At 35.9% G+C, this 20,049-nt stretch overlaps 1 protein-coding gene and 1 long non-coding RNA gene across 6 annotated transcripts in view; one reads left to right on the forward strand and one right to left on the reverse strand.

Annotated features, from left to right (window-relative positions):
• LOC141279523 (uncharacterized) overlaps positions 1-20,049 on the forward strand; it is a 182,656-nt gene that overhangs the window by 122,251 nt on the left and 40,356 nt on the right. The gene's annotated exons all lie outside the window — the stretch shown is intronic.
• Positions 1-20,049, reverse strand: part of SEMA3D (semaphorin 3D) — a 208,445-nt gene that overhangs the window by 26,255 nt on the left and 162,141 nt on the right. For all 5 annotated transcript variants that reach the window (XM_019929083.3, XM_019929072.3, XM_073809609.1 and 2 more), the window contains 5 exons: positions 18,458-18,572; positions 17,204-17,273; positions 14,361-14,505; positions 3,291-3,513; positions 1,118-1,206 (listed from right to left, as the gene is read on the reverse strand). In XM_019929083.3, the coding sequence (XP_019784642.1) occupies positions 1,118-1,206; positions 3,291-3,513; positions 14,361-14,505; positions 17,204-17,273; positions 18,458-18,572 (642 nt within the window). The remainder of the gene's footprint in view (positions 1-1,117; positions 1,207-3,290; positions 3,514-14,360; positions 14,506-17,203; positions 17,274-18,457; positions 18,573-20,049) is intronic.

The raw sequence follows: 20,049 nt of genomic DNA on the forward strand, positions 1-20,049 counted from the left end.
GAAAAAAATGAAAAGAAATGTTAAATGAGAAAGTTCTATCCAATAACTTTTTTTTAATGAATTAAGCAAACAGGGTCATTATTTAATCTTAACAGTGGAATCCAAACAATTCCTCTTGGTCAGTAATAACCCCTGAGTAGCCTTAGTCTAATGTGCCTCTGGGTATCACGGAGGCTTTATTTTTGCCCTCTGGGTTCGCACTTATATTTGACATTGGCTTTTCCCTCAGGAACTACCCACGACTTTGTTTCTGGTAGAGTCCAGAGAGCAGGTCTTGTTCTTGTTAACTCCTGGACCACTATTATCATCACAATGTAAACAGGATCCTGGGGAACCCAGTCCGTTAATTAACTTGAGCCCCTCACAGCAGAGAGCTCTACTCTCTTTTAAGGCAATAGAAGTTTACATGGTAACAGTCTATTTTAATAAACTGTCTCAACAAGAAATGGTATAAAAGACAGCATATTTTTAAAAAGCTCTTCTAAGAAATGCAATTTTATTTCTAATTTCATTTTAGAAAATAACTCTAAATTGAATTTCATTGAAGGTCTACAAAGAATGCCACAGTTCAAATTTACTACTGTTAAAAGTCTAAGGACATTCCCCAAATCTGGAGAACTATTATTTTAGATCTACTAACTCTTCTGGTGGTTGAGGGGAATTTAGCATGCATAAAGACTTACTATCAAGCAACTTAAAAAAAAGAATTCCTTACAGAAATGCAGGGACACGTGATTTATACACTCTTCCAGTTTCCTTAAATTCAATTGAGGAAAAATTGAAAAGTAAAATTTATAAAGTAGAAAAGCATCTGGATAGTAAAAGAGACCCTAGGCTTTCATCTACCGTGGTGATTTGTCTGAACATATGCTTAGAGAACTCAGTCATGAGGGGCAACCCAGGAGCCCCAAGTTCAGTGATATTTCTGCAGGGGAAAATGAGTCCCATTCTTAGTTGCTTTTAAAACTTTTTCCTTCGCTTAAGGAAAAGAAAAATAAAGAAGCTAATTGAAAAGACTTCTTCAGAAAGAGTGGTGACGTACTGACACGAACATGTCCTATATAAGAACTGCTCAAGTTCACCATCGCTTCTCCCGGAACTCTGGCCTAAGTCTTACCTTGAATATGTGTAACTCCTCCAGTACTACCTCTTCCATTTTCCACTTCTCCTTTGAAATGCTGACAACTTTTAGGACTGTTCCAACGTCTGAAAAAATACATTACACACGATCCTGTTGTTTCTACTTCAATGTTTAGTTAAGCATTCTCCTAGCAACCTTCACATGGCTCCCCTCATTTTTTTTTCAATGCCTTTCAAGCAATCAGGTTAAACAAAGCATGCGAGAAGTGAAGCTTAATGTATATGATCCTCCCCTTTTGAAATACTATAGCTTTCAGCTCATAAACACATTTATAAAGAAAATATTAAAAGACACACATTCAGAGGGTATTCCTAACACAAGGAATAGAGATGTCTCCTTTAAAAATTAGTTGAAAGGGTAACAAAAGAGGAACAACATTTTTGGAACTTAATTTAAAAGGTTAAAATATATTAACAAATTTTCTCTCTCAATGTAAGAAATATTTATTCAGTACTTATCCAGTTCACCATGAAAGATAAATATATATTTTTTTAATAATCTTAACAAATGTAAGAGAAATCATTGACGCTATCTACATGGGGGAAGTAGTAGCTCACTCATAAAATGTATTTTACTTACAGAAATATAATTAATGGGCTAGAAAATAAAATTTTGTCAAATGATTTTAGTTCAATTTAAAAGAACTAAACTATTATCACAAGATTAATCATATATTGCAGTCCACAAGGTGGTATGTTATTACAGAAGGACGATCAAAAGAACATTTTAGAAAAAAATCCCATTTGGAAATTAATGTATAGACTGACTTACACATAAAAATAAATTTAAAATAGTTGCTTTTAAACTTCTGAGCACAGAGGTTGAAGTAGGTTAACATGTATGGGAATATCCTATTTGTACAAAATAGTCTGGATTATTTGTTTTTAAATGACCCTAGGATCTTTGAAAAATATTAAATATATATTTTCTGAATGTCATAATTGAAAATCAATCTATCTTAGTATCCTCATAATTTTCTAAGTAAAAGTTAGGTAGTACCACCTAGTGGCTAAATGGCTTTTCTGACCCTGAAATGTTGAAGAACTAGAAATGAGCTTTGGGTGGGCAGTGCAATTAGGAGCCAAGCTCATTAGAATGGAGGACTAATTATTTCATGTTTTGACGCTTCAGTAGTAATCTCTGTAGTCTTGAAAGTATTACTTTTTTCCCTGGGCCTTGGTACTGCCATCTGCAACATAATCAGGTTTGACAACCGGTGTTCTTAAAGTCCTCTGAGTCTGTCACACAGACGCTTCCTAATAAACTTAACTTTTGTAAAACCAATATATTTTAAAAAATAAAATTATTCTAAAATTGTTTTATAGTCCTAAAAACATTTCAATAAAAATGTCCATTTCTTAAAAACTCATCAAATTTCTATTTCTTTATGCAATGCGTGATCCATCAAATTACATAACATTATCTAGGATGTAGTGCTTTTGTTTTAATGATACATGTTACCTTTACTACCAATACAATTCAAGGACATTATTAGATATTACTTTTTGTTTTTTGAGATGCACCAAATAAGCAATATTTCTTTCCCTTGAAAAAAAAGGTAATCATTTTATAATTACTGAGTTGGCAGTCCAAAAAAATAAATAAAATGGGCTCTAATAATGAAAGTGATACTTAATCCAAAAAATTCAAGGACAGGAAAAATAATCACCAAGTCGTTTCTACTTTAAGTTCTTTACAAATTAATGATTAACTTTTTTGAAACCACCATAAGCCACCTAAGTCAGTGATTCTCAAAATTGGGTGAAGGGCTCCTCTGGGGTAAGGTCATCAAATATCTCTGTAGAGAGAGGGAAATGTGAAGTTTGAAAATAGAGAAGCTTTGCTTTACCTATTTGTTTTAGTCCATAGTCATTCAACAAATATGTATTGAGCACCTCATCTGTAGCAGGCACATTGCAGTCGTAATATAGTAGTATATTTTGAAATCTCACATAACACTAATGGAGGCTGGGAGGTATGTATGGTCGTCGATTAAAAGCACATGCTATGCAAGTTTAAAAAAAACACTGACTGGGTATTAGCTAATAGTTACTCATTTTGATTTTGGCCGGTAAACTTTTTTGAAGTTTTTGTTTGTCTAATAATGAAAAATTCATTTGAAAGAAGGCATAACTTGGCTCTAGCATACCTGTTCCAAGAAACATCACATCGTACTGGCCATCTTCTGCGACAACGTGATCCACCACAATCTGTGTCAGTCTGTAATCCACATTGATGCGCTTGAATGTTGGTCCTCCCACAACTGGATATACTGATTTATACATCACAGGGTGCCGCTTTATGAAACTGATGACATCGTCTGGAAAATCTCGGGTGGATTTAATCAGTGGGTCATAGGTTTTGCTTGGACACTGAAAAGGAATGAGGAGGGGAGTAAAGGCATTGTTCACACATCTGAGAAACTTTCACTTCTAATAAAGTTTTTAAGCCTTATCATTGATAATATTAAAGGAATGGTCACCAGGATCAATATGAAATCACATGTATTGACAGATGTAAATAAATGCGGCTTACCTGCAGTGTATATAAATCCAGTTTTTGCTTTCGAAAATATTCTTAATTATTACAATGAAATATTATTCAGCCACACAAAAAATGAAATCTTACTATTTGCTACATGGATGGACCTTGAGGGCATTACGCTAAGTGAAGTAAGTCAGACAGAGAAAGACAAATACTGTATGATTTCACTTACGTGTGGAATCAAACAAAAGAGCTCACAGATACAGAGAACAGATTGGTGGTTGCCAGATGTAGAGGGTGCAGGATGGGCAAAATGGGTCAAAGGGTACAAACTTCCAGTTATAAATCCTGAGGATGTAATGTACAGCATGGTGGCTACAGTTACTAACATTGTATTGTGTATTGGAAAGTTGCTAAGAGTAGATCTTAAAAGTTCTCATCACAAGAAAAAAAAAATTGTAACTATGTATGGTGACTGATGTTAACTGGACTTATTGTGGTGATAATTTTTCAATATATACAAATATCGAATTATGTTGTACACCTGAAACTAATGTTATATATCATTGATACCTCAATAAAACATTCATTGTGCACATATTTTAAATCTTTTATCAATGTCCAGTTGGGCTCTTGCTTTTGAAATACTTTTCAGTTGCATAAGCACAAGTAAACATTGATAATTCCAATCCATATCTTTTCTTCCAAGAAGTTTGACTTCAGAAAACTAAATACAAAACCCCCATGCTAGATATTTCTTTAGTCTTTTGAACTATTCTCTTCTTGAATTAGCCTCAGATCTCAAAAGACAACTGTCTTTGCTTGTTGGCAGATGGAATGGCTAATGATCATCAAAGAGAACCTTATGAAACAAATTATCATGCTTATTAAAGCTTCTCAATGTTTCTCCAAAAAGATTTCTAAATTATATCCATTTACCTGTGTTTTCTAAAGTTCCCAAAGTGAGCTCTTTTCTTGCAAAGGTACATGAAATTTGAGTTGAAACAATTAAGAAAGTGATCTATAAACATTATTATTTTCAGTTTCCTTTAATTAATGTAAAATTTCAGTTTTAACTTAAAACCATGATTGTTAATAAAATGGAACAAATCAACATGTCATAGAATTACTTGTAAAAGAACTTCAATAGTTTGATATCATAATTATCTAGTTTTTCATAACTGGCGTGAAAATTTACTGTGAGCAAGTCAACAACTTCCCCTAAAGAATCTGTGGGGAAACCCTCAGGGAATTTTTCACTTCTGTCTAAAATGCGCTTCCTGTGCGCCTTCTGACATCCACTAATTCAATAGTTAGCATACCCTGCCCCCTGGTGGTAAAAGTAAAACATTCACACTGGTATGAATTCAATGTGCCTCTCTCCCAAAACATGAAAGGGGAATTATTTCATAAATCCCTTCAAAATATTACTTCAAATATCTCCCCTCCCACATACTGAATCTATTTTATGATTTTATTATATTGTAATTTAGTAAGTTATCTCAGAGAGAACAATGCTGTTACCACATTTGAATTCTTCATTGGCTGATACATTCTCTTGGAATGGAAAAGTTTAGCTGGATGATGCAGGCATAGAAAAGAAAACGAGTAATATTAAGCAAAGTTTACAAGAAAGTGCTCCTTTCTCCCTGTTTTAGTTTTTAGACAAGTTGAAACATAATCTCCACTGAACTGAGCCACTTATACCCAACACTAATTAGAACCTTGTCAAGGCTCGAAATTGTGCTTCTCAAAGCATTCACAAGCGTCGTTCTCAAGGAACTAAAGATACTGGAGTTAGTCACAATAAATGACCCTGACCTCAAATTTACAGCAATAAAATCATAATAGCTCACTAAATTACAAGAAATAGCAAAGGAGTTGTACTTTAAAAAAAAAATCTGTTAATTTTCTATAAATAGCTTGAGAATATATTTGTCTTTCATAAGAATCTCGCATGTGAAAAGAAACTGATCTTTTCTTGATCAGTTTTATTGACTTGTCCCAGGTCTGCACCAAAAAGGTTAGAAATGTCCTGGAATGTTAGCCATTTGGTACTTACTGATCATATTCCTAGCTGGGTGTTGGTCTAAAGATCTAAGACTGTATCTTCAGTCATTGTTTCTAGCACTTTGCTTTCAGCCAAGTGAAATCTGTCAACTCAGTAATGCTAGGAACCCTATATTAAGTAGATTAAGCTGTAACTCAAAATGGATCCGGAGCTCAAATGATACAAAGCTCTTGCCCAATTACAGGCTGCATGTTTGAGACTCAGTCAAAGGCCATTCATAGTGGGCTTATAGCTTATAATGCCTGTGGTACTATCTGGTGGGTCTATTATTAAAATCAAAGCAAATGCAAGATTTCTGCCTGCATTACATTTTTGAAACAGCCCTCCAACTTAAGAAAAACATCTCTTTTGACTTTGTAGCTATAATCATGCAGTAGCCAATATTTCAAAGGAAATAACATCGTGCCATTCAAGTCAGTTTTTTATATCAAATTTTCAAACCATAAGAAATTTTAATGTGAGAAAGGATAGGTGAATGAAGCTAGGAACATTCATCAAAGAAACAAACGTGATAATTTTCCTCATTGTTCACGTCTGACAAAGAAGTTTCAGTGTAATAAAATCTAACAAAAAAAGAAGAGAAGGGAAACCTGGCTTCTACTGACTATTATAAAATGATCTTTGAAAATGTTTTTTTTTTCATATGGCAGCTTTTCCTCATGGCATGCTGCCAGTGTTTGGATAAGATCTTTATCCTCTAAGTTGCTGTGTGTGATCTCTCTGGTCTGCGTCTCCACTCTGCTTTCACAAATGAAAGTGATTTGGTAGAGATACTCCCTGAGGTTTAAGATTGTACAGTTTGAACCAAATATTAAAAACCAGTGGAATTTTTCCTTTGATATCATAGCTGCATCTCACACAGATCTAAGCTTGGGATGCCAAGTATCTTATGCAGGTAAATGGAAAGAAGGAGAGAAAAATTCCATAAAGGAAAAAGAGAAAGCGTGGGGGAAATGCTACATCTAAATAACCATATTCAATTATTTTCCTTCCACAAATCCTAGAAGACTTTCCTATTGCAGCTATACGTCACAGGTATTAAAAATCTAACGAATTTTTCCTCTGTATGTATGTACTTTAAGTTCTACCTGCTGACTCAGTCCATCTGAATATACTGTAGAGGGCAATTTATTTCTGCTTCCAGCTTTCTAACATTTGTCTGACTTGCATCACTTTAGCTCCTGTGACTGTAAGAAATAAATCAGGGAACTTATCTGTGTCTCCACCTACCGTTTCAAAAAACTCTAAGACAGTTTAAAATATGAAGGGGGGGAAAAAAAAGAGCGAGCTATTACCAAAACTCTAAAATGTCCGTATGTTGCTGGAAACAATACCAGCACAAGAGCAGAAGAAAAAAGGACCTGCCTAGGCAGCTCTGAGATGAAAGGGTAAACCCAGCGGCAATAAGCCCTGGTTGCATGCCTATCTCCCAGGGCTGGCTGCCACCCTGACTAGGTGTGATCGTGTTATGCTTGGCACATCTGCGTGTTTGCAGAGGGCCTTCAGTCGTGCAGTGGGAAGCAATGGATAAGAGGAGAAAAATGGGTTTTATCCAATGAGAGAACTTTGCCCCTTGGCAGGTCCCCAGACAGCTGTTACAAGTTTTCTCCCCCTGCTGCTTCGGGCTATTCTCTACAGGTTGCAGTTTCCTTTTAAACAAATCAGAGGGGTGATCAGTGCGAGGGAAGACATGGCATGAGGCACAACTGAACTGGGCTTTCATTTTTAGCAAAATGGGAAAAATAAGCTAAATGTGTAAAGAAGTCTCATTTTTATTTATAAAGTAAAACATGCAAATTTAATAGGTGTCATCCTATCCCCCTACTTATTCCTCTAAGAGTCAGTTTATAACATATATGGGCAAAGAAAGATGCTATATTCAATATGAGTTAGAAGGGCCAGAGATATAAATATACAGGTAAGTCTATCTTTTTTTGAAGGTTCTCTTTTTTTTTAGAAGAATTTCTATTCCAGAAAAATGAAAACATGACTGAATGGAGTAAGTAGCCTGGGATTTGGAGAACCTCATTTTAAAAGCAAATGTTGGCCCTATGGAAAAGAAAGCTGAAATCCAGTTGAAGAGATTGATTTGTTATTTGAATCAGCTGCCTTTCACCATTTGAGAGAAACACAGCCTATATACAGTTAAAGGAAAATGGTAGAGATGTTTTGTCATACACCCTTAGAAACTTGGAGTCAGGAGGCCCAGATTCTAGTCCTGCCTCTGCTTCTCCTTTCTAGAATCAAAAACCTAGAAGGGGGGCTTCCCTGGTGGCGCAGTGGTTGAGAGTCCGCCTGCCGATGCGGGGGACACGGGTTTGTGCCCCGGTTTGGGAAGATCCCACATGCCGCGGAGCGGCTGGGCCCGTGAGCCATGGCCGCTGAGCCTGCGCGTCCGGAGCCTGTGCTCCGCAACGGGAGAGGCCACAACAGTGAGAGGCCCGGGTACCGCAAAAAACAAACAAACAAAAAAAAACCCCACATTTTGGCTATAGTTAATAGTGATGCAAATGAACATGGGAGTGCTAATCTCTCTTCAAGATCCCAATTTCAATCCATTTGGACAGATATCCAGAAGTAGGATTGCTGGATCATATGGTAGTTCTACTTTTTAATTTTTTGACAACCCTTCATACCATATGTGGAAACAACCTAAATGTTCACTGACTGATGAATGGAATTTAAAAGGTGTCTATAGGGTTTCCCAGGGGGCGCAGTGGTTGAGAGTCCGCCTGCCGATGCAGGGGACACGGGTTCGAGCCCTGGTCCAGGAGGATCCCACATGCCGTGGAGCAACTAGGCCCGTGCGCCACGGCTGCTGAGGCCACGTGCCACAACTGCTGAGGCCTGCGCTCCTGGAGCCTGTGCTCTGCGGCAAAAGCCACCGCAATGAGAAGCCCATGCACCGCAACGGGGAGTAGCCCCTGCTCTCCACAGCTGGAGAGAGCTTGCACACAGCAACGGGGACCCAGCACAGCCAAAAATAAATAAATAAAATAAATAATTTTTTTTAAAAAAGTGTCTATACATATAGTGGAATATTATTCAGTCTTGAAAGAAAGGAAACCCTACCACTTGTGACAACATAGTTAAACCCAGAGGACAATACACTAAGTAAAATAAGTCAGCCATGAAGGACAAAAACTGCTTAATTCCACATATATATATATATATATATATATATATAAAACATAGTCAAACTCATAGAAGCAGAGAATAGAACTGTGGTTGCCAGGGACTCGGGGGAGTGGAAAATGGGAAGTCATCAATCGGTGGGTATAAAATTTCAATTACACTGGGTAAGTTCTAGAGAGCTGCTATACAACATTACAGCCTGTAGATAATAATACAGTACTGTACACTTAGAAATCTGGTAAGAGGGGAGATCTCACGATAAGTGTCCTTAACACAATACATTTTTTTCAAAAAGTCCTTTCTTCTCACCTTTCTGATAAAAGAATAGTTTAAAAACTGAAGCTCACTTTCAAGTAAACATGTATTAATATTTACATTTATGCATAAATCTTAAAAACCCCTTATCAACACAGAATGAAACTACAGAGTAAATTTTTAATAATAAATCAAATGTCAAAAATAAAATCTTCTGCCTTTACAAATCTTCCCTAGATTTTTTTGCCTGATCTCAGTTTGGTTTCTATATCTGACCTGTTATCACTCATTGTATGGTAGATTCTTCCATACTGCATTTCACTTGGAACTTATTACCAAGACCCAGCAGTTCAGTAAGGCCCATCTGAACGAAATATAATTTGTTCAGAGACTCTGTTTGGACACCAGAGGGCAGAAGAATCACTTGAAGTGAAGGAATTCAATGTAAGCGAATCTTGTGTATTCTTGAATTTCCAGGCTTATTAACATTGTAGAGTAATGATATCATTGTAAGGCTAGGAGTTTAGGTTTGACTTTTTATCACAGGAAGTACAGAAGTCTGTCAAACTAAAAAAATTAAGTAGCTATGGCACACAGAATGTTCTAATGTTTATTTACCGGAGTGATAATGTCAACAGAAGGCACTGCTGGGAGAACAACCAAGAATTCAACCTCCATAGCAACATGGATGAGAAAATGTAAGTGCAAAGGTGGTGTTTAAAATAATCTATTTAAAATGTTTAACATAAGTGGAAAGTGGCTTTTAGAGTAAAGATCCTGACATTTCATAGAAAGCAAATTATTCAGCAATGCTTTGATTAAAGTAAGATGTGTTCCCCTGAATTACAATAAAAGAAATGCCAAGTGCAATAAGGCTTCAACACTTCACTATTATTTTTGTAGAGAACAGACTGATCTCTGGAGAAACAATGTAAGGTTCTGTTTGGTTGTGTGATTTTATCACTTTGAAGGCAGAATGGCATGGGGGTTAATGGCATTTGATTTGGAGTTACATGGCTCTAAATTTAATCCTAGTCTCACCACTTTAAAAACTATGAGACCATGAGCATGTGCTTACCCTCAATGGCTTTTTCTATTTATTTTTTTAAATTGAAGAATAGTTAATTTACAATGTTCTGTTTGTTTCCGGTGTACAGCAAAGAGATTCATTTATATTCATATATATATATATTCTTTTCTCAGAATCCATTATAGGTTATTACAAGATATTGAATATAGTTCCCTATGCTATATAGTAGTACCTTATTGTTTATCTATTTTATATATAGTAGTGTGTATCTGTTAATCCAAACTCCTAATTTATCCCTCCCCCCTCTTTCTCTTTTGGTAACTATAAATTTGTTTTCTATGTCTGTGAGTCTATTTCTGTTTTGTAAATAAGTTCATTTGTATCATTTTTTTAGATTCCACATGCAAGTGTTATCATATGATATTTGTCTTTCTGTCTGACTTACTTCATTTAGGATTATAATCTCTAGGTCCATCCATGTTGCTGCAAATGGCATTATTTCATTTTTTATGGCTGAGTAATATTCCACTATACATATAATATAAATCCCACATCTTCTATATCCATTCATCTGTTGATGGACATTTAGGTTCATTGGGCTTTTTCTTATCCATAAAATTGGGATAATAATATCTACACCATTAAGTTGTCTGTAAGAATGTACAGATAACATGAGTCCTTATTACTGTGTCTGGATCATAAGACAGGTTCAATGATGGTTTTTGACTAAAATTTCTGAGCTGGAGGTTTGTAGAAGATAAGACTCATAGCTTCACTTAAACAAAAATTACTACAATTAGGCTGCTTAAAACAAAACAGAACAGATGAGCAAGTATGTCAGGAGAATATGTAAAAATACATGCAGTTAATTTTAGGTAGAGCATTCAGTAGCATATTAATCAGGTGAATTTAGGGGATAGGTGAGTATTAGAGAATATCAAAGAATAAAGGAAAAAAGACTGGTCAGAAAACTTCAACATCCCTATTCACTCTGCCATGTTTGGTGATATGATATTGAGAAAATTATTATTCTGGGCATAAGTTTCCTCCTCTGTAAAATGAGAGTGAATTATGCTGTGTCTCTCATCCATTCCGGTTCTTAAGATTCTCAAACTTAACAAGAGACATTACTTGATACACTGTGAAATATAATTTCAGTGATTAAATGACAGAGTTATTTAAATGGTAACCTTAGTTTATGAAAAGCTTATTTGTGTAGCAGATTTTCATATCAGATAGATGATATTCCTAACTTCAGCACCAGCCCGCCAAATATAAAATATAATGTGGAAAATCTGACTAAGCATTGTATGCAACTAAAAGGTAAGATATCACTGAAAACAAAGAATTAAGGAAGCCAAAGGTTACACATTTACATACGATTTTAGACATTTTCAAATGTGGTCACAGAGATTTCAAAGAGAGTACAAAAGTAGCTAGTTACTTCGAAATAACTGATACCCTTTAGTTATGGTAGCTTTCTCGATACTCTTGCAAACCTTTCGGGGGAGTGGTTATCACTATTCTTACAGAGAATCAATTGGAAAAAGATGGTAAATAAAAAAAAATTTTAATATCTCAGTAATATTATTTTACATAAATAAATTTTTTTAACTGGCTTACCTGGTTGCTCCCCATCTAAAACCAGTGTAGACACAATCTGAGTTTAGTTCAGAACAAGAAAGAATGCTGCTTTTAAGTGAAACTATAAAGCAAGATAAATAATCCCTGACAGTAACTAGGATATATTTTTCTGTCCCTAAATTCTATAAAAGAACATAATGTACCTGATCAAAGAGTGTTCTAACAGAGTCTTCCTAAGGGAGACTTTGTCTTTCTGTCTCAGTTACCAGCAGTGGCCCGAGTATGGGCTACGGATTAAAGATTAGTTACGAGGCATAATTCTCAAAGCTTAGCTTCAGATGCGAATGTGTTTACACATTTACAAAAGCATAGGAGAATAATGATGTTTAGAAAGGATAAAAGAATAATTTTGTTAAATAGCATTTCCTTATGCCTGATGATATTTTTCCTTTTATCTAAATTATTAAAAAGAAAGAAAAGTATTTTTGGTAGTTTGGATACAGCTTATTCCCTAGATAATTCTGAACTCTTCAAGAAAATATCTACAGTGTAAACACTTTGTATTTTGAGTATTCCAACAGCAAAGGCTGCTCTGTTTAACATAAGGAGGTGCTTCTTTCCTTACTGATGAAAACCCTCCTCACTGACATGTATGTTTTACTATTCGGGGGTCACATATCAGAGAAGTGCCCATGTGCTTCCGAGCAGAGTCATGTAAGGTGGGAGTTGCCTTTAGTCTCCCATGACATTCACAGGTCTCTCAGGAAGGAGCAGGGAAGTGGTGACAGCAGCCACCTCTGCAGCATCTCCAGTCTACACTGTCAGATGTGATCTGGATATATCGGCAGGTGGTCATTTTGATAATCAACTTCTAGCATTATAAGAATCAACTGCTGTATATAGGTAGGGAAATAATTTTCTGTAATGAATGTGGGTGATTTCAGTCCCAAATTCTTTCTCATGTAAATCCAGATAATTAAAGATTTGTTTTTAATGGCCTGAATGGTCACAGTCTTTATTTTTTAGAATAAACATATGTAGAAACAACTCAGAATATGATAGTCTCTGACACTTAATCCCAGAATCCTAGTATGGTCAAATTTCCCCAGCTAGAGAACCCTGTGAAGTTTCATCAGCCTCCTCAAACAAAAAACAAACAAACCAAAAAACTCAAACAACCTTCACACATATAATCATTGTATATACTATGTATATTCAGTAAAAGATCTTCCATTGAAGGGAAAAATAGATATAATTTAACATAAAAAGTTTTTAATGTAGTGTCCAAGTACAAGGACTCAGAGTTTGGACTCTACCAACAAGATATCTGGGTTTAAAACTCAGTTGCATCACTCACTAGCTTTGTGACCATGGGCAAGTTACTGCACTTACCTGTGCCTGAGATAGCTCATCTGTAAAATGGCATTAATAATAATACCATTTGCTTTATAGAGTCATTATAAAGATTACATTAAGATTTAAAAAGCCTTTAGAAGAGTACCTACACCCTATGTTACTGTTTAAAAAAAATAACAAGTACAGCTTTGATGTTCAAAGAAAATTAAAAAGTGAATATTGAAAATCATAATATTACTTGCAGAAAGTTTTTTCCACCAAAGTTGAGATTATCCTATAATCAGTTCAGAAACATCCCTGAAACATATTGAGGAATTACGAAAGGGAAAATAGACATGGCTGTAAAGTGTGGTTCCCAAATTTAATCAGGTTACATAACAGGAAGATGAAAAGAGAATTCAGAAAGCCTGGCTACCAGCTGTTTTCTCTTCAAGAACACACATAAGATAAAACTCAGTAGAATTAGATGGGTTACATCAATGATTTTTCTGGGATTTTGATGACTATTTTGAGCTCTTGGTAGAAATATTCATAATGAATCCTAATTTTTTAAAAGAGGCATTTTACATTTATATTAGGCCAATTAACTAATTCTAAAATATTTAAATAACAAACTGTTTTAATCACATCAACAAAACAAAAGCCATTTATAATGCACATACAGATTTTAAATCGCAAAGTTTTTCCAAAACAGATGCAGAAACTCTGAAACACATTTCTTACCTGTTTCATTTCTGCTCTAAACATGACTTATGCTATTTGAACAGAATTTTGGACTCAGAGCTTTCTATGTCTTTTCCACATCTAAAATATGCATGTAATTCCAAGGTGCAACATAATAAAGAAAAGATAAATGCAGAACAAGAGAACAGATCATTTAAATGAACGATTATAACAGATGTAGTCTTTTTAAGGCAGAAGTGGGGACTAGAAGACTCTTAACTACATGCAGAGCTGTATGTGATGAATACTTACTAGCATTTCCTTCTAACTTGGAATATTTGTCATTCTAGATACTAAATCATTTTGATGATTCTATAGACATGTTGAGGATAAACGCTATATTCTCAGAGGAGTGCTCCTTACGATATAGCCCATTGTTTCCTGTAGTATTTAAAATTCTTACTCAAACGAAAAATCTTAAGTTCCAGTGAAGGTCAGACATACTAACACATCACTGTAAGTAAACAGTTATTTTAAAACCACAGTGCATGTTGCTGTGGTGAATAGCATAGTTTATTATAATAGGATTAGGAAGAGAATATGGACTTAAAATACTTTGATTATTAAGTATGGATACATACTGTACCAGGTCGGGGATAAGGAATTCTTCCATCATACTGCACCCAACGATGATCTGCACTTTCCTTATGCGCATATGGACCATTAAAAACTGCTCTGATGTCGGCCATGCTATACACACACACAGCAGAGCCTTTGAAGATGGAGCTGAAAGGAAGCAACATGATTCAGTCATTCACTGGTCCATTCAGTGGACATTCACTGAGCACATGCTATAACCATGTGCTGTGGACACATTTATTCGGGACGTGCAGCAGACAAAATGTGTGTATGTCCTCAAGGAGCTTACAGCCAAGTAATCCTGAATAAGTTTTGATAACACTTTTATTACAGGTAATTATAGTAAACTAAGCAAGCACACAGATGGGTACCCAATACAAGGCTGTCTGGTAAGTTTTCAGGGAGTAGGTAGCATCTAAATTGACATCTGATGGACAGATAGGAATTACCTGGAAAAATTGGAGGACAGACGGGAATATGCAGGAAAGAGTGTTATATTTATTCACATGCTCTTGAATTTTATTTGAAGTTATTATAGCATAATGCCTTCTAAAGAACTTACGAAATCAGAAGTTATATTACCTACTTTTTAAAAAAAAGAATATTTAGATATGTAAATAATAAATATTTATCTTTCTTAAAGTGAGGGAATGTCCATAAATACTGGCTATTAATGATTTCCTCATATAATTTTTATTAATTTTAAAAACACTGAAATAATCTTTTTGCTCCTTTTTGAATTTCTGAGTTTATGTATATAACTTATCTGAGGCTTAAAATTAATCATGATTACACAGTAAGGGGGCACATCTAATTAAGAGGCAGCAAAGCTCCATGGGAATTCAACAAATTTTTGCAAACTAATGAAGAAAATTGTTAGCAGCAGCATCAGATATTTCATCTTGGTTTATTTCCAGAAATTAAAAGGCATTTTCTCTGAATCTAAAATTTTCAATGATTCCTGTTCTTAAAAACAAAATCACACTTTACACTCTAAGAGACTTAGCACTACACAAATGAGTTTAGGATTCACTAACGTGAGTAACTCAGTCATTAATCATTCTTGGAATGACATTAATGCGAAGCATCAGGAGCTGATGGTCAACAGGCAGCGGGGAGAAAACTAGCTGCTAAGAAGGGAAATGATGGCCCCATAAAAATCATATGACCTGCCTACGATACTTTAAAGGAACGACACATCATGCTGTTATTGCAGATTAATTACATCTTCTCATCGGACCAAGGATGTGACTTGCATCCTGACATTACCTCAGTCTTCAGGGCAGCATTAAAAATAAAATAACGAAGTACACCAAGAACAAAGAGCTGACTTGTAACTTCACACTCTGGGTGGGCAAAAACTCGATAAGAGAAAAAGAGAAGTATCTTGCGGCTACATTTCTTTGGCACACATCTATGTCTTGTGAGTGAAACACACAGTGACTTTAAAGAACATTCTGTGAATGGAAAGATGCCAAGAGAACCAGGGCTGAGAGACTTGACTTGAGTAACTACAGGCACGTGGTCTTCCTGCACCTTTTTAGTTCAGATATAAATTAGCAGAAACATGGAGTTCAAAATAGCAGCTTCTTAGGATATCTTCTCTAGTCTCATATTTAAATATTTCCACTCTAATTTTATAATTAACCAAATAGTATTTTGTTTTTGATACATTCTGAACCAATAGTATATTTGACTTTGTGTCAAATAAGGTATTGTGAACTAAATGACAGTAATATCTCGGAAAATAAATTATAATTTTCCCACAAAATATTTTAATAATTTATTCAAAAGGAGGCAGTAAGACCATTTGTCTAATACTAATGCCAATACTGCCAATTCCTCCAATACTGATAGCAATATACATTGATAACGACCGATAGCAGCGCTATGGAAAAAGTGAAAAGTATTTCAAAGAATGTAACACAGGCAGTAGTAGGTAACAAGAATAAAAGTGCACTTGGAACAGAGTCAAATGTAAGTTAATGAATTAAATAAAATTAATATTAAATAAGATTAAGTGGGGGTCCAAATATTCTTTGAGAAAGCTTCATGGCTGCTAGGACAACTTTTAAGGAAGTGACAGAGCCTCAGTGACAAGTACAGGCCAGTATTATGCAGAAAGAAGACAAGAATACAGGCGTAGAAATTAGGAAGATACTTTTAGTCAAAGTCCCAGTATTACTACTAATTGGCTACTCTTCTTTGGACAAGTACATGTAATACAAACTTCCTTTGCCTAAGTTAGTAGAGCAGTGATGATATGGTAATAATAACAGTCACACTTCCATCTTTGCAGAGTAATGGGGAAGTGCAAATAAGAGTATGTGAGGACATTTTAAAAGACAAGAGTGTCATCTCATGATGATAGCCTAGACAATGACTAAGACATGTATTTTGTTGGTATTACTTCTCTGTCATGCAGCTCAACCTATTTATTATGATTAACATATGTATGTGCCCTTGTATCCAGTAATTGTAGTCTAGGAATTTAGCTCACAGATATACTTGCTCCTACAGGGAATAGCATATGCACAAGGTTAGTCATTGAAGCATTATGTGTACTAGCAAAGGACTGGAAATGACGCAGATGCCTAGGTACAGAGGACTAGTTAAATAAATTGTGTTAATCCATATAGGGGATACTTTGCTGGTGTAGAGAACAGAGACATTTTTATGTACTGATATTAAAAGATTTCTAGGAAACAATAAATGAAAAAGTAAAATTTTTTAAATGTGTGTTTTTTCACACAAAAGGAAGGGACAAAAAGAACATAAATATTTTCTTACATAGATACAACAATTCTCTAGAAGGATTATAGGCATTTTTTTTTTTTTAACTTACCTGGTTGTGGTAAAGACTCCATATACTACAGGATTTCTTTCATCTCTTGTGGGGAGTAAGTAAATGTCTTCTATTAATGGGAAAAAAATAATGATTCTACATTTGTATTTTTCAGTATCATGTTTGCTTTTTCTTTAATAATGAAATATTCCTGAGACTCTAAACAGTATATAAAATTAAGATAGCAGTGAAAGTCATTACATTATGACATAAGAAATTAAGGGGAAAAGACAACTTCTCACTAGCTGTGTGACACTTAATTGAACATTCACCCTCGAAGGTGTTTACTTCAATCACCTATGAATGGGATGGTTCACTTGATAATCTCCATGACTGTTTCCAATTAGGAATATGTGATTTCATATAGAACAGAAACTAAAAACAGGTTATTTTTACCCTCCAGTGTTAAAAAAGTGTTGTCCTGTAATTGTGTCAACTTGTTAGTAATTCAATTACCTATTTGGTACTAATATGAAAATAGCTAGACTAGTTCATTCCTTGTGTGGTATTGTGTAATTACTTGTGCAACACTGATACTAAAGTATATGTAAATAATATTCTTTAAAACATCATTTAAGAGGTGAGCATACTTATATACAGCATGAAAAATCATCCATGAATACTGAATATATAATTTAACACTGTAAATACAATACTGACACAAGTCATTCAATGATATCATCATTTTTACACTGCATGGCAAAACCAAAAATAAAGTTCAAAAAGCAAAAGCTAATGATACTAACTTTACAGCTGAAAAATTCCTTCTAGAATTAGCTTTGAGAGGAGTAAAAAGGGGAAACAAAAGAGGAGAATCTAACGCTTCTCAGAGTATCCTTTTTATTAACAAGTCAGAGCAACAGAGTTCACCAGATCTCCAGGGCTCTCCAGCAGAGGGCGTCTACAGAATAAGGAACCCAAGTTCTTGCTACCTATAGCCAGTGGCTCCTTCCAAATAAAAGACCACATGAAGAATGGATGGGCTTTGTAGTCCCAGAGCTAGTATCTTTCTGCCTCTTGCTGCAGTTTTGTTTCCCTCGTAACTTTGAGGACACTCACAGAAGGGGAACTTCTTCATTACGATGAACACCCAGACCTAGAGCACTTCCAAGTTCTTTGCGTGTGGGAACTTAGTAAGCACCACTCCTGCAAGCTGTCCTGGGCTTTATAATCAGTCATTTGGGGCTAAAATAAATTAAATGCTGAATTACTTAATTAGTAAGACTTTTTTAAGAAAAATGAAACGTGACTTACGAAGCTCATCAAAATAAGTATCTGCCCCATCACTTCCAGGAATTGAGCAAATCAGTCTGGCCTTGAGAAAAGTGGTCCATTTGTTTATCAGGCTGCGTTGTCCTCCTACATCATTCTGGGGAGAAAAAGAAAACACAATAAAGATACAGATTTACCAACATGATTCTATCACCAACTCAAACTGGTGGTTATCATAGGCAGTGTCTTATTAATGTCATTGCTTTTACAAAGACAGAGACCTTGAATATTTAAGTCCATGAATTTTCGAAGGAGGGAAAAAGCAGTTTTGTCCTTCAAAATTAAATGCTTTTCTCACAGTTAAATGTGCAATGTAAACACCATAGCTCTGCTGAATGAGCAGATGCATGCAAGCCAACAGTAAATAAGGCAGGCTTGGAATCGACTCCCATTTCTGCCAAGTTTTGCTCTATGACTTACAAACGATTATTTAATTCTTCAAGTCTCTGTTTTCTCATTGACAAAATATGATTAATGCCTTGAAATATGGCTTTTTTTGTTTGTTTGTTTTTGGTTTTTTTTTTTTTTGCGATACACGGGCCTCTCACTGTTGTGGCCTCTCCCGTTGCGGAGCACAGGCTCCGGACGCACAGGCTCAGCGACTGTGGCTCACGGGCCCTGCCGCTGTGCGCAATGTGGGATCTTCCTGGATCGGGGCACGAACCCATGTCCCCTGCATTGGCAGGCGGACTCTCAACCACTGCGCCACCAGGGAAGCCCAAAATATGGCTATTTTGATTATTAAATGGAAAATTTTGTCAAGTGTTTAGCAAAGGCCAGGCAACTTGTATTAAAAAAAAAATGTTACGCACTTCTCTGGTGGCACAGTGGTTGAGAGTCCGCCTGCCGATGCAGGGGACACGGGTTCGTGCCCCTGTCCGGGAAGATCCCACATGCCGCGGAGCGGCTGGGCCCGTGAGCCACGGCCGCTGAACCTGCGCGACCAGAGCCTGTGCTCCGCAACGGGAAAGGCCACAACAGTGAGAGGCCCGTGTACCGCCAAAAAAAAAAAAAAAATTCAAACTTCCAGTTATAAAATAAATAAGTCATGCACATGCACCCCAGTGTTCATTGCAGCACTATTTACAATAGCCAGGTCATGGAAGCAATGTAAATGCCCATCAACAGACGAATGCATAAAGAAGATGTGGTACATATATACAATGGAATATTACTCAGCCATAAAAAGGAACGAGATTGGGTCATTTTTAGGGATGTGGATGGATCTAGAGACTGTCATACAGAGTGAAGTAAGTCAGAAAGAGAAAAACAAATATCGTATATTAACGCATATATGTGGAACCTAGAAATATGGTACAGAGGAACCAGTTTGCAGGGCAGAAATAGAGACACAGATGAAGAGAAACAAACGTATGGACACCAAGGGGGGAAAGCGGCAGGGGGTGGTGGTGGGATGAATTGGGAGATTGGGATTGACATGTATACACTGATGTGCATAAAATGCATGACGAATAAGAACCTGCTGTATAAAAAATAAATAAGGGCTTCCCTGGTAGCGCAGTGGTTGAGAGTCCGCCTGCCGATGCAGGGGACACGGCTTCGTGCCCCGGTCT

Source organism: Tursiops truncatus, chromosome 9, assembly GCF_011762595.2.
Source record: "Tursiops truncatus isolate mTurTru1 chromosome 9, mTurTru1.mat.Y, whole genome shotgun sequence".
Lineage (NCBI taxonomy): Eukaryota > Metazoa > Chordata > Mammalia > Artiodactyla > Delphinidae > Tursiops > Tursiops truncatus.